General features: G+C 35.4%; 1 protein-coding gene across 2 annotated transcripts in view; it reads left to right on the top strand.

Annotated features, from left to right (window-relative positions):
* CHCHD3 (coiled-coil-helix-coiled-coil-helix domain containing 3) overlaps positions 1 to 13,849 on the top strand; it is a 292,241-nt gene that overhangs the window by 186,826 nt on the left and 91,566 nt on the right. For both annotated transcript variants that reach the window (XM_023207831.2, XM_023207830.2), the window contains exon 5: positions 6,214 to 6,297. In XM_023207831.2, coding sequence (XP_023063599.1) covers positions 6,214 to 6,297 — 84 coding nt within the window. The remainder of the gene's footprint in view (positions 1 to 6,213; positions 6,298 to 13,849) is intronic.

Here is a 13,849-nt window from a genome sequence, read left to right as displayed (position 1 = left end):
TAAAGATCAAGATAAGATTTGGGTGGGGACACAGAGCCAAACCATATCATACCTTTCAGTATGTTATTAGTATGAAAAAGTTTAAAATATCCATCAGGGCTCTTGAAACTCTGAAAAGGGGAAGACAAAACAAACGCCAACACCAACTGCCCTGATCTAATCCTGGATGCTTGGGTTTGAGTTCCAGACTTCAGATAAGGAAGTATATTGGAAGAATGGACTTTTGTCTTTCATCTCCCTGGTCTGTGTTCACCTTACATTAGGTGTTATAGCATTAGTGGACATCAGTGCAGTTTAACATTTCAAGCTGGGGTCTGCTTATAGCTGATGCTTATGCCTCATTGAAAAGTATAATAGGTTGGACATCCTTTAAGTTCACCTAGATGAGTTACCCTACTGAAGGTCACTCTCTGGTATGGTTTGGAAAACAGTGCTGGAAGTATAAATCTTTGTTTATTAATGCCACTTGGTAAAGACTCAGTGAACCCTATGTAATTTCTCCTAACGAAAGTCTAGAATTCAATTAATTGAATACATGGCTACTTTAATTATTCTGTTATGGCTAATTGATACAGTGATCATGTTTTACAGCTTCTAAATGCAATATTACCTTACAAGTTTATGGTTCAGCCTCCTTTGATACTTCAGTTCTTTTTCTGTTTTATGTCAGCATATAATTTTATTAGGTTCGTATATATTGCACCTCATATGTAGTTTTGACAATAAATAAAGGTCTTTTTCCTACTCTTATTTGCTCATCTGCCTATGTGAGTTGTAAAATAGATTTTGCCTACTGTAGATTATCCATATCATAGTGAAAGATTAATCTTTCTCAGTTCTTTATATGTATGCTTCAGATTGTTAAAAGATTTAGAATAAAAGGATATATAATTATAGGGATGTCCTGTTTATGTTGTTAGAGCGTTGTTTTCTTTTCTAAATCTTAGTAATCTCTGGCTTCATAGTGTTATCTCATGGAAAGTTGAGTAGGTACCTGCTTTGTTTTTTACACTGAGCTATTAAAAATTGAATACTGGCCAGGCGCATTGGCTCAAGCCTGTAATCCCAGCACTTTGGGAGGCAGAGAGGGGCGGATCACGAGGTCAGGAGATCAAGACCATCCTGGCTAACACGGTGAAACCCCGTCTCTACTAAAAAGTACAAAAATCTGACCGGGCGAGGTGATGGGCGCCTGTAGTCCCAGCTACTCGGGAGGCTGAGGCAGGAGAATGGCGTAAACCCGGGAGGCGGAGTTTGCAGTGAACTGAGATCCGGCCACTGCACTCCAGCCTGGGCGACAGAGCGAGACTCCGTCTCAAAAAAAAAAAAAAAAAAAAATTGAATACTGACATTTCAGGGAACTTTGTCATTTAAAATATACAAGCTTTCCCATAGCACAGAACCTTTCCTTAACGTGCCTTGTGCTTGATATACAAAGTAACATTTCATTATCTGTGCTAAGTGATTGTGATGTCACCGAGTTCCCAGTGCCGTGCAGTTGATGCCGCACCTGAGTCCCCGGGAGCAACCGGGGTTAAAAGGGTGTAGTAATGCCGAAAAGTTTGTGCTATGAAGATTTAGCCTGGACTATTCATGGGAAGGTAAAGTTCCTATCAGCACAGTATGTTATATTCATAATCCCAGTTTTCTTTTGTATAAACTTGATTATACCCCTTGTTGTAAAGCACCTTCAAGTCCATTCTGAAAAGAGACAAGTCTTTAAGGAAGTAAACTTATGTACTTCACTTTTAATCTAGCTATCAACACCAACTTAAGACATCAGAATGTTCGTGTTGGGTTCCTTGAACTTGATTTCCATATTTTCTTTGTGTTCTGGCATTATGGGATACTCTAGTTTTCCATAATGATCCACTTATGTACGTTGTGTCACATTTTCAAGTCCAGTCACATTATCCCAAATCTGGCAAGATCTGAAAGCCATTCTATACATATTTCTTCTAGGAATAGCAAATAGTGGATGGGGGAAAATGTTTTATATTATTTTTTTCCCAAGATATGGTTCTATATCAATAAATAATGTTGTAATCCTCCTTGTTTTTATTTGTTCATTTACAATGATTCTCTGTTAGAGAGCTCTACGGAGTTTTATTTCCTTGCAGTAGGTTTACTACTTTTTTAAAGTTGAATGTGACTCCCCATCCTCAGCAGCTATTAGCTTAGTCAATGTATTCTAGGCTTATTTAAGTTTCAGAATTCATATCGTGTGACTTTTCCTCCTAGCATCATATTAACTGTTTCAAAGCAATGTGCTGTTAAAGTGTTGTGGCCATGTTTCTTGCTTTGTTATTCTTCCCAGTGGATCTCAAACTATTGATTCTGTTTGCAGTCCAGGGAAAGATGTGTGCTGCTGGCCTATAATTTGGTGGTGTTGGGTCTTAGGAAATATTCCCCTCTTTGGTCTTTAGTGTACGCATCTGAGCTTTGGACATGTTATTTTAAACTTTTTCAAGGATCATGTCTTAGAAAAGTGAGTGAGCATATATCTGTACATCCTTTATTTAAGTTGTAATCAGCTCTTCAAAATTAAATTTGTTGATTGATGCAGTGTCCTCAGTAGGCTCAAGTGTTGAATTCTCTTAGTTTTTTCTAAATAATGATAACAGAATATCCATTATGATTTCTTTGCATTTTAAAAAAATCTCACTCTGTGAACAAAAGGAGCATTACCTAGTATGAGTGTTTTAATATCCAGTGTAGATAATGCCATATATTGAATGGGGGAGAAAACCAGGTGCTGATACATTCAGGATTTAGTAGGCAATACAATTTCCATGCTATCTATAACTGTCAAGTTGTTAAAACAAATTTTTTGAATTGTTAATATAATTATTTAATAGTTCACTCTTTTAGATGCCCTCAATGCTTTATTTCCATCTCATAGTCAAGTGTAAACGTGTGTAATATTGATGTTTAAAAGATTTTTTTTCTGATTACAGAAGTAATAACTGTTCATTATAGAAAATAAGAAACAGTCCAAATAATATATCCCGCTATGTATGTCGTAACTACTATAACATCTTACCGTACTTTACACTTTTTTCCCTGTCGATATAAACAAGTACTCCATCTTCTCTGTCCCTCCCTTCTGCTCCTCCCTCCCCCATTTCTCATGCAAAATTAGGAGCTTAGGGCACACGCTATTTTATGACGTGTTTTTTTCTCACTTAACATTTTCAGTTTTAAAAAATTAATTTTCTATTAAGATATCAGCTTTCAAGGACTCTTACTGTTTGATTATATGGCTGGATCAAAATCTTTATAATCAGTATCCCATTGCCAGATTCTTGTTTACCCAAACCTCTATTGTTCACTCTTAGTTGTTGCTTTAAATAATGCTCGTTGCATTTTCTTAGATGTAAATACTCTTTTGTTTTAATATTTGCTAGGATTGAATGCCTGGAAGTCAAATTGGCCACATAAGAAAATTAATGGTAATAATGATTTATACATACATTCACACATTTATAGTTATTATTATAAATTTTAGTATGTTTAATTTATATTCATTTTTTAAATTTATGTAGTTAAATTCATTCTTTCTGATATACAATTCTATGAGTTTTGACAAGTGCATATAATTATGTAACCACCACCACAATCAAGAAACCCATTCATTTCCTCACCTTAAAAAATTTCTTCCTTTTGCCCCTTGACTATTAATATTAAGTATGTTTGTTTTTCATTCTGAACATATAAAGAGGCAAAAATAAGAAAATAGATACCGCCCATAAGTCTACCATTCTGCTGTAACCTCTGTTGACATTTTGTAAAATATCCTTTTTTTTTTTGGTCTTTTGTTTTTGTTTTTTCTCTTTGTCTTCCCTACAAAAAAAGAGGTTATACTGCCTCTTGGTTTATATAGCTTTTTTCTTTTTTACGTGGCATACTCTGAGAACATGTTTCATTTAGCCATTGGATTGGTTTGTTTTTGTTTCTCTGCAATTCTAAGCAACCTTGTAATGAAGTCTAAAAAGCCCTATCATGAACATCTTTGCATATAGTACTTAAGAAAAGTACTGTAAGTAGCGTTTTTAGGTCTCAGTGCATATGTACGTTTTAAAGACTTGTTAATTTTATCTGGTTGATTTATAAAATGGGTATACCAATTTATATTCTGACCAGCAGTGTATAGGAGAGCCTGTTTTCTTATATCCTTGCCAATATTGAGCATTTTTATTTTACATTTTTGTTAGTTGGTGAATGAATAATATTAGACACCGTATTACCTTAATTTGTACTATCTGATTTACTGTGGGGTTGGATTTTTTTCATGTGTTTATTATTCATATTTTTTGTGTGTTAATTTCTAGTTTATATTGTTTGTGTATATTTCTTGCTTTTTTTTTTTTTTTTTGGCGGGGACAGGAGTGGGGGATGAGGCTTCTTTTTTAAGTTCTCTGTATGTTAATAACGTTAACTGTTCCAGTTATATGTTGGGATTTCTTTTCCTCTTTTTGTTACTTGCTGCTTCTTTGGATTTTATAGTGCTTTTGTTTTATGGAGTTTCTTATGAGTCTATTCTTTTTCATTTTCTTTACTTATATTTTGGGTTTTTATGTTGAATTTAGAGAGGTCTTTTCTCTTTAGATTATGTAGTCATGTATATTAGATTTGCAATTTGTTTACTTTTTGTTTCATATTCCTAACAGTCTAATGAAATTTTTACTGTTCTGTACCAGGGAGCCATAGATTATATACTTGTATATGGGTGTACTTTAATCTAATCTTAACGTTGTGTTTGTTTTTGTTTATTCATATGCTTCCAAGCAGCATGTACTTTTCTTTGAATCTTCTATTCAAACTGTAACAGCATAGTGACATTAAAATGTGTCTCAAGTTAAGCATTTCCTTTATATTTTTTCCCCATTACCTTCTTTGACTTGCATTTTAAATATTATCCGTCAGATTTTGTATGTGTGTGAAATTAGGAAAAAACAGTACTTACGTTGTTAAATAACTGTTTATTTTATTTTTAACATGCTGCAGGATATTGAAGACAAAGTAAGTAGCAAAACAGCAACCTATAAATGTGCAAGTAGTTCACCTAAACTAAGGAGATAGTCGAGTAGACAGGCACCTTAACATCTGAAATAGGCAATACTTGGTCATTTAGCGAAAGAATTTTGGTGAAGTAGCACAAGGATGGGAATGCCTAAATATATACTTGTTAATGGATGGCTGGATGCATACAATTAAAAAATATATATACACACTTTACATATTAAAAGTAATATATATACTTTGTTTATATAAATTAAAAGATACACACACATATATACCTATATATCTATATATACTATATATAGATGTATATACACACACACACTTTCTTATAAGTTGTAGTCAGGCATATATTCAGCATTCACTGAGCAAAAAATATGTTGAAAACAAAATCTAACTCAGAGTGATATAGGAAAGTCTCATCCCTCAGAGATAAAGGCCAATTAAACATAATATTCAAGATACCAACCTTAATTTAAGAAATACATTTTTTTTTTACAAATCTTGAAAAATATCCATAAGTAGCCATCTTCATCATTTTTTAAAGAACCAAAAATATTTTACTTGTTTAGATTTTATTTTAAAAAATCTTGTGAATTGAAAGTGCAATAACTAAAGTTTTTAAAATATTGTTATTTATTATTATTATTTTGAATTATTGAAATAAACAAATATAAGTAGTTTTTGTTTCCACTCTTCCATAACAATTAATTCTTTACATAAAGGGAAATAGAACAATGTATGTATTTATTTGCAGGTAATTAACTGTTCTTAAACAAGATTTATGTGCAAAATGTTATTTAGGCATTACTTTTTTGTTCAAAAAAGGTTAAGAGCCATGTATCTTATGCCCAGGATAAAATTAAAGTTTTGTTGTACAAAATATTAATCCTTGAAATTACTCTTCGATAGGGAAGTTAAATAAGAGTCTGTTATGTGCTGTATTCGGACGTTTCCAAATATATTTGGACAAAATAGGACACAGCTGTTACAGTGAAAAATACAATGCGGACTTATTCTTTACATTTAAATGCAGCAATCATCATCTTAATGTTTTTCTATGGCAGAGACCTAATAGATTGCAAAAATCTTCAGATTTGTATTCTTATTTCTAATGCAATTTATTCTTGACTTTTGCTTTGCTGTTGCTGCTTTTTCTTGATATAGTATATTCCTCATTTCTTTTTTTAGGCTAGGCAGCTGGAAGAGAAAGACCGAGTGCTAAAGAAGCAGGATGCATTCTACAAAGAACAGCTGGCTAGACTGGAGGAGAGGGTATGACTATTTTTTGTCATTGATTCTATTACCACATCTGCTGCTTTCTTGTATATTTATTTAAAAATTAATTAATTAGAACTTCAACTGCTTTTCCTAGTTGTAAAGTGACCAGGAAGTGAAGAAGCAAAGCAGGCAGGTAGGTAGTTCATCCTCTGTAACAATGTCATTTTTTCTTTGGTCACTTTGGAATGGTTGCATTATTTGTTCACTGATGCATTTTACCACTTTGGGACCTACCAAATGCAAATACTTTTTTATATGTTTAGAATCTACGTTGCCTCCAGGTCAGACAGTACACTCCTACTCTTATCTCCCCCAAATGTTGACTAAACTTTAGTACACTCTTAAAAATGGTAGTGTTTTAAAGGATATATTTATTTTCTTTTATCTTTTTTTTTTTTTTTTTTTGCTTTTTTCTTTTTGAGATGGAATCTCACTCTGTCACCTAGCCTGGAGTGCAGTGGTGTGATCTTGGTTCACTGCAACTTCTGCCTACCGAGTTCAAGAGATTCTCATGCCTTAGCCTCCTGAGAGCTGGGATTACAGGTGTGCACCACCATGCCTGGCTAAGTTTTGTATTTTTATTAGAGATAGGGTTTCACCATGTTGGCCACGCTGGTCTCGAACTCCTGGCCTCAAGTGATCTGCCTGCCTCAGCCTCCCAAAGTGCTGGGATTACAGGCATAAGCCACTGGTGCCTGGCAGGGTATATCTTCTTTCTGAAAACTCAGTTTCACTGCATTTGTAGTTAAGAAATGAATGTCTCCTTCAGGAGAGGCGGATAGGAGCTGAATAGTAGAAGTTAAACATGAGTTAGGAGAAAGGAAAAAGAGATAGGGTGTCAAGTCAGCATGGGTCTAGCATTGGACAGAGATGGACAAAAGAAGGCAGTGAGTTTAAGAGTGAGAGTTTGAGCACCTTATCAGTGCCCTCTTCAATAAAGTAGATTGGTTATCTAGATTAATAGACCATGAGGTTGCAGATTGAGCTCTCTTTTTCTTTTTGAATGAAACTCTCAAAATTTTATATGTTGAAAATGTTATTTGATAAGAAAATAAGAAATACAGTATTAACCCTCACTCAGTACAGTTATGTGTGTGTTAAATGTGTTTGCTGTCTCCGTATGTTACCGAACTGAGTACCTCTTTAATGTAGGGAGCATTTTCTCATTCATTTAGCAGATATTTACTTAAGCACCTAATATATGTTTGGCCCTGGTCTTGTGCCAGCAGCTTTGTACTAGTGAAGAAAATGAGGTAAACATCTGTCTTCCTGGAGCTTAAATTCAATTGAAAACCAGAATACATATTGTATGGCAGGTTATGATAATTTCGAGAGGAATAAAATGAGAAAAGAGAGTCCCAGGGCTGGGGTTTAGGCATGGAGTTGGGTAGAGAGGGAAGATCTCTCTCTCTGTTGAGATGACATTTGGGAAGAGGCCTATGGTAATAGGGAAGCAAACCATTGCCAAAACCATGAAGCAGGCGTGAACTTGGCATGTTTGGGAAGGCTGGGGGATTTGGGAACAGACAAGCCCTCTGGATGCTGTCTTGGGCAAGAGTTGAAGCAACAGAGAATTAGTAAGAAATTATGGCAGTAATTCGGAAAAGGAATGACTGGTGTGCGTCTGAGTGCCAGCAGGGGAAGTAATGAAATGTGGTTCAGTATTTTAAAGGTAGAGCTGACCAGATTTGCTGATGGCTTTGAACGTGAGTGAAGAAAGAAAAGACTCAAACTCTAGGTTTATGGCTTTTATAACTAGAAGATTTTTTCCACAGGGGAAGATTCTTAAGATATGGATTGGGATGTTGGTGGTAGAGGAAATCAGGAGTTTCATTATGGATATGTGAAGCTTGGGACACTTCAGACATTGAAGTAGAGATGTTGAATAGGCATAAAATGGAATGGTTTAGAGAATGTCAGGAATTTTTCCTGTAAAGGGCCAAATAGTAAATATTGTAGGCTTTGCACACCACATTTGGTTTCTGTGCAGCTACCCAACTCTGCCTTTGTAATGTGGAATCAGAGAAAGCCACCTGTAAATGATTGAGTGTGGCCCTGTTCTAATTGAGGGACCCTGAAGTATGAAGTTCGTATGGTTTTCACACATCACAAAATTTTGCTTAAATTTTTTTTCAACCATTTAAAAATGTAAAACCAAAAACAGGAACTGGGCCTGATTTGGCCCCCTGGTTGTGGGCAGAACTCGGATTTAGAGCACAAGCCTTTGATGTCAGATGCCTTGGATTCAAATTTCTGACCTGGCATTTCCCTGCTGTGTAATGTGGAGCAGCTTATTTTACCTCTCATTTGTTTCATATATTAAGTGATGATTTAATAGTGCTCACCTCACTAATTTGTTAAATGAGCCAATACTCATAAAGCACCTGTAATAGTGTGTAGCGCAGAGTAACTATTCACTCACTAATTGTTTTACTTCTATACCTAGAGCATTGTACATGGCTTAGAGTTTGTGTTAGTCTGTTTTCTCACTGCTATAATGAGCTGTTTGAGACTGGGTAATTTATGAAGGGAAGAAGTTTAATTGACTCACAGTTCTCCGTGGCTAGGGAGGCCTCAGGAAACTTACAATTATGGCAGGAGGTGAAAGGGAAGCAGGCACCTTTTTCACACAGTGGCAGGAGAAAGAGCGTGTGCAGGGGAAACTACTTTTAAACCATCAGATCTGAGAACTCTCTCACTTTCCACAAGAACGGCCTGGGGAAACCACACCCATGATCCAGTTACCTCCCACCAGGTCCCTACCTCAGCATGTGGGCATTACAATTCGAGATGAGATTTGGGTGGGGACACAGAGCCAAACCATTTCAGAGTTAGTAAATGTTAAATGAGTGCAAGTGAAAGTTTTTGAGATGATGTACCTGGCACCTGCTTTTCCTCACCCAATGACAGTTTTCTTTGCCGTCAGGTTTTACTATGTTAGGTACCTTATAAACTTGCCTTTAATTATTGTCAGGTTCAAGAAAAGGCACTGACAAATATTCTCCCATTTCTCATAGACTCACCAATTTGATTGGCACAAGTGTCTGAGAGGATTTGTTTCTGGCAGATTGAACTTACCTGCTCAACAACTTCTCAACAAATAAACTGTTAGGCATTTTGGCATGAAGTAGAACAAGTGGTAGAAGATTAGATAGACACGATATGATAAGATCAAATTATATATATGCAGAATATATTGTTTTCCTTTTTGAAGATCAGGCTGGAAAGTAGTTAGCCTGCAGTTGAAACTGAAATCTGAGACGCACCAGTAAGCTTAGAATGCTAAGGTGGAATATGTACACTACTGTTACTTAATACTCAATAACTCCACAGTAAGTAATATGTGATAGAAAGAATGTTAGACAAGGAGTCAGAAGGCATGCTTTTGTCATCTTGTGGTGTCTGGTTCTTTATCTGCAAAATGGGGATATACTCTGTTCCTTGCTCATCTTCATGGTGATGGGGGGTAGATCAGATGAGTGTGTACAAGCCCCTTGAAAGCTGGAAAGAGCTTGACAAATATCAGCTGTTGCAATGAAAGAATATCTGCTTACTTTCCATTGTGTATAAGATAATGATAATCATAAAATTAATATTATTCAACTTCCTTGTGTCTTTTGCCCATTTCTGTACAGTCCTGTTTTTGTTTGTCACTGTCATTCTCAAAGTACCCAAGTTGAATTTTGTCACTTTGGATTTCTTCCAGGAATGTGTGAGAGACATTTAGGTCTCTAATGATGAAGCATTTTCTAGGCATAATGCAAAAGATTGTAAAGGGATTTTCTTTTGTATTACGATGGCAGTGAAAATTACAAAGTCTAACTGTTTCTATTGGGAATTCTGCATACACTTTTGTATTAGACAGTATAAAAATGCTGAATCCATTAATTTGTATTGTAAGAAATAATGATTCTAGTATTAATATAACTTGGAGAATCATCTAACTTACTAGGAAATCAAGGTTGCCTGTGGTTTAAAAGTGGACATAAGCACATATCTTTCCTCTTTTAACCAAATGAAGTGATGAAACTATAAAGTAGATACCAGATGGTGTATCATTAATGGAGCGGGGTGTAGCATCAATGAGTCCTTTGCAGAATCATTCTGAGGGAGATTCCTAAGATAACCTTACCATCTGCACAGCAACTAGATTAACTAACACAGCAATTGTACACGTTATCACTTTTTGATGACTTGAACTATTCATTTATATTGGCTTGATGCAAATTTCTTTTGAGAGTATAAATCAAAGTGCGCTAAACATGTGAAGTACATTTAGTTCTGTAATACAGCTTGATTTGCTTCTTGGATCTATTTTAATAAACTCCTTGTTAATTAGATAATTCCCATGTGTGAATGGAACCCCCTCCACCCAGGTGTTTATATTGGCCACTGCACCCAGGAGTCTGAGATAATTTTCTTCTTTCACTAACTTGTTAGGAGTAATAAGTGTAATTTAACTGGACACTGATTTCACCCTCTTTAAAACCAGTTTTCAAAAGCAGCGACACTTTACTGAGAGAGAAGGTCAAAGCCATTTGAAAAGATTTTTTAAGTCCTTATTTCATAGCCAAATGTTGCTAAGTTATCAGTGGCATCTCTGTGAACATTAGAGATATCACATTCAGGCGTTTTGCCTAATTGAAAGATACTTAGAGAGTATTAATTCCTGAGTATTGGTATAAGAGACATAGATAGTATTAATTCCTGGTTGGTGATTTGATGAGAGGAAGCTGAGAACAGCTTTCAAAGAGAAGGTTCTTAAGTGTTTCTAAGAAGTAGTCTCCAAGTCTCTCAAGGAATTCTGTTTTTTTTTTTTTTTTTTTTTTTGTCTTCCCAACTTTATTTTTAATTTTTTTCCCAACTTTATTTTTGTTTGTGGTATAATTGACAAATATGTCCATAATGTTTTATACCTCTTTATGATAGCCACATTTTGTTTATAATATTTGTGATTAGTTGTGTGTGTTTATCTTGTACAGTCCTGAGGACACAGAGCTCATTTTCTTATTTCTGTATTTTCTATTTTTTTCCTTTGGTTTTTGAGGTTCCATAACTTGCATATTTCTGTATTTTCTACAAGTAGCACAGTGAATGAATTCTAGATTTTCTAAGCTTATACTATGAAGTCGTGTTTATGCAATTAGTGTACGGTTTTAAAATACACACAAATATTTTAGTATCTTTTTTCACTAACCATTTAAATTCATAATTTAATTCTATCCTGGGAGAAAGTCAAGTTTAACTTTGAATACTTTGTTATTGTTTATGGCATCCTCATTAACATAGCTGGTGATAACATTTATTGAGCATTTACATTGTGATTGGCACTTTGCATGGATTGTCTCATTTTATACTCACCAACAACCCTGTGTGGCTGTGCACCCTATTGCTTAGGTGAAGGCTTAAAGTAATTCACCTAAGAACATACAGCCAAAATATGATAGATCTGGATTTGAGCCATGTTCCATGCTTAAGCATTTAGCTGCTGTCTAGTACTAAGTTGAAGATGTTCATTATGTAAATCCTCTGATTGTAGTGTTAGTTCTTTGGGTCATTCAAGTTAGCTCTTTCCAGTTTCTAATACAACTTTTTAGGTCCTGACGTTATAATTTAATTAATGCTACCTCATAACCTAAAAGTGTTAGGCATTCAAACATGAATAATTTTCTCCCCGGAATTTGGCATTTCCTGGGAAAATTTGACAAACAAGGAGTGAATAAGGTCTTATTACCTAGCGATTACAGCATGATACCCCTAAGAGTTATTTTAATATCTAGTTGCGCTTCTTTCACATTGAAATAAGAAATTTGTAGTCATTAAAGCAGCTTAAAAATTTCTTCTTGAGGTCTTCATTCACTTGCTCATACTTTGATAATTCTGCTTTCCATATTTTCATCTCTTTCCATCTTCTGGAAAGAAAGCAAACTTTCTTTTTTTTTTTTTTAACTTTTGACAAAGTGTTTTGATAGTTATTTCATCAGAGTCTGGATCGTTGCGTGTTCTTCAGGAGAATGTGTATTTTTCAGGCGTCTGTTGGTCCTGTGGGAGGGAAGTGAGGGGAAGGACCATGGTTATCATGTCAGAGAGGGCAGAACCCACAGTCTCCCAGGGGTCTTCCAGGATGAAGGGCCTTGTCTCCCCAGGACATGTTGAAGATTTGAGCTGTTCGATAATGTGTTTTGCATGTATAACTTCTCAATTATGAATTTGAATTGATTTGCTCTATGGAATCCACTTTGCTCTTGGCTTTCCTGAGAATGATGGGGTTTGGCTCAGCCTGAAGCCCTCTTGGCTTGAGGAGCTGAGGGAAATCAGAAAGTTTAGTTAGGTATAACACAATGTTGAATAACCCAGTGATGTGGCATGCATTTTTGCTTTGAGAACTCCTCCCTGTACCTCCCCCACTGCATTTACAATTTATTTGCATTCCTAAATATGAAGATACGTTTGTAAGATTGGCCACTTAAAATATTGTTCTATGTGCTGTATGTAAAAAAAAAAAAAAAGGAAGACTTGTTTTATTAGGCTAGTTTTCCGTGGCATATAGTCCAATAGATGCCTCCTTGTCTATAAACATATTATCTATTATTCATCATATGCTTACTATATTGAAGATCTGCTAAGTGTATACCATCCTTCAAAATTCTCTCCCATGTCAGGATCTTTGCCTTTGTTGTTCCCTGGGATGTTCTTTCCCACCTCTGAATAGCTGTCTCTGACTCCTTTACAAGTTTTAGATTTTCCTAATGACTATCAGAAACTAGACTTCTGAACCCTGTCTCTGTCATATCAACCTATTTATTTATTTGAAAGCACCCTTCCAGATCTACAATTAGTTTACTCATTATTTGTTAACTTGTTCATGACTGCCTTCCCAGGCATCCAGTAGAAGGTCCACGAAGGCTTAAACTTTGTCTTAGACACCCCTGTATCACTTATCTGGTGAATCATAAATGCCAGCATGGCATGGATTGCTTTCAGTTTTCAGACACATCTGGATTTCAGCAGCAAATTGCATGCAGACTGCGGGAAATCCCACAAAATTAAGATGGGGAGAGAATTATATAAGCTGAGCAAAAGAGAATAATACAAAGAGAATGGTGAAAAATAAATTGCCACTAAGAAGAGAAGTATATTACTAGTTTGTCACCTGTGGAGAGAGTTGCTAATTAAATTCTAAGGTCATGCTTACATCAAATGAGCAATTTTTAAAAGTCTCTCACTTATGCCAGATGACATGTCTTTTATTGCATCATAAAGTGTTGGGCTCATCTGTGTGATTAATTGGCTTTTGATTGCGTGACTTCTTCTTTCTCATTTAGTACCTTTGCTTCTGTGCTCCTCTGTGTGAAGCTTGGGGAAAAAATAATGCCAACAATGATAATAACGAGAAATGACAACAGAACAGGTTATTGTCAGCCCGGTGTGCTTCTTACGGGAAGAAATTATTATGTTTTTTTACTACCAGATGAAGTCTGTCATTGTAAAATATTTCAGTGAGTGAAGCTGGATCAACCTTTTCAAGGGAATAATACAGGATGGA

This window comes from Piliocolobus tephrosceles, chromosome 8 (genome assembly GCF_002776525.5).
Source record: "Piliocolobus tephrosceles isolate RC106 chromosome 8, ASM277652v3, whole genome shotgun sequence".
Taxonomy (NCBI): Eukaryota; Metazoa; Chordata; class Mammalia; order Primates; family Cercopithecidae; genus Piliocolobus; species Piliocolobus tephrosceles.
Note: the sequence above shows the minus strand (reverse complement) of the source record. Positions and strands in the feature narration are given on the sequence as shown.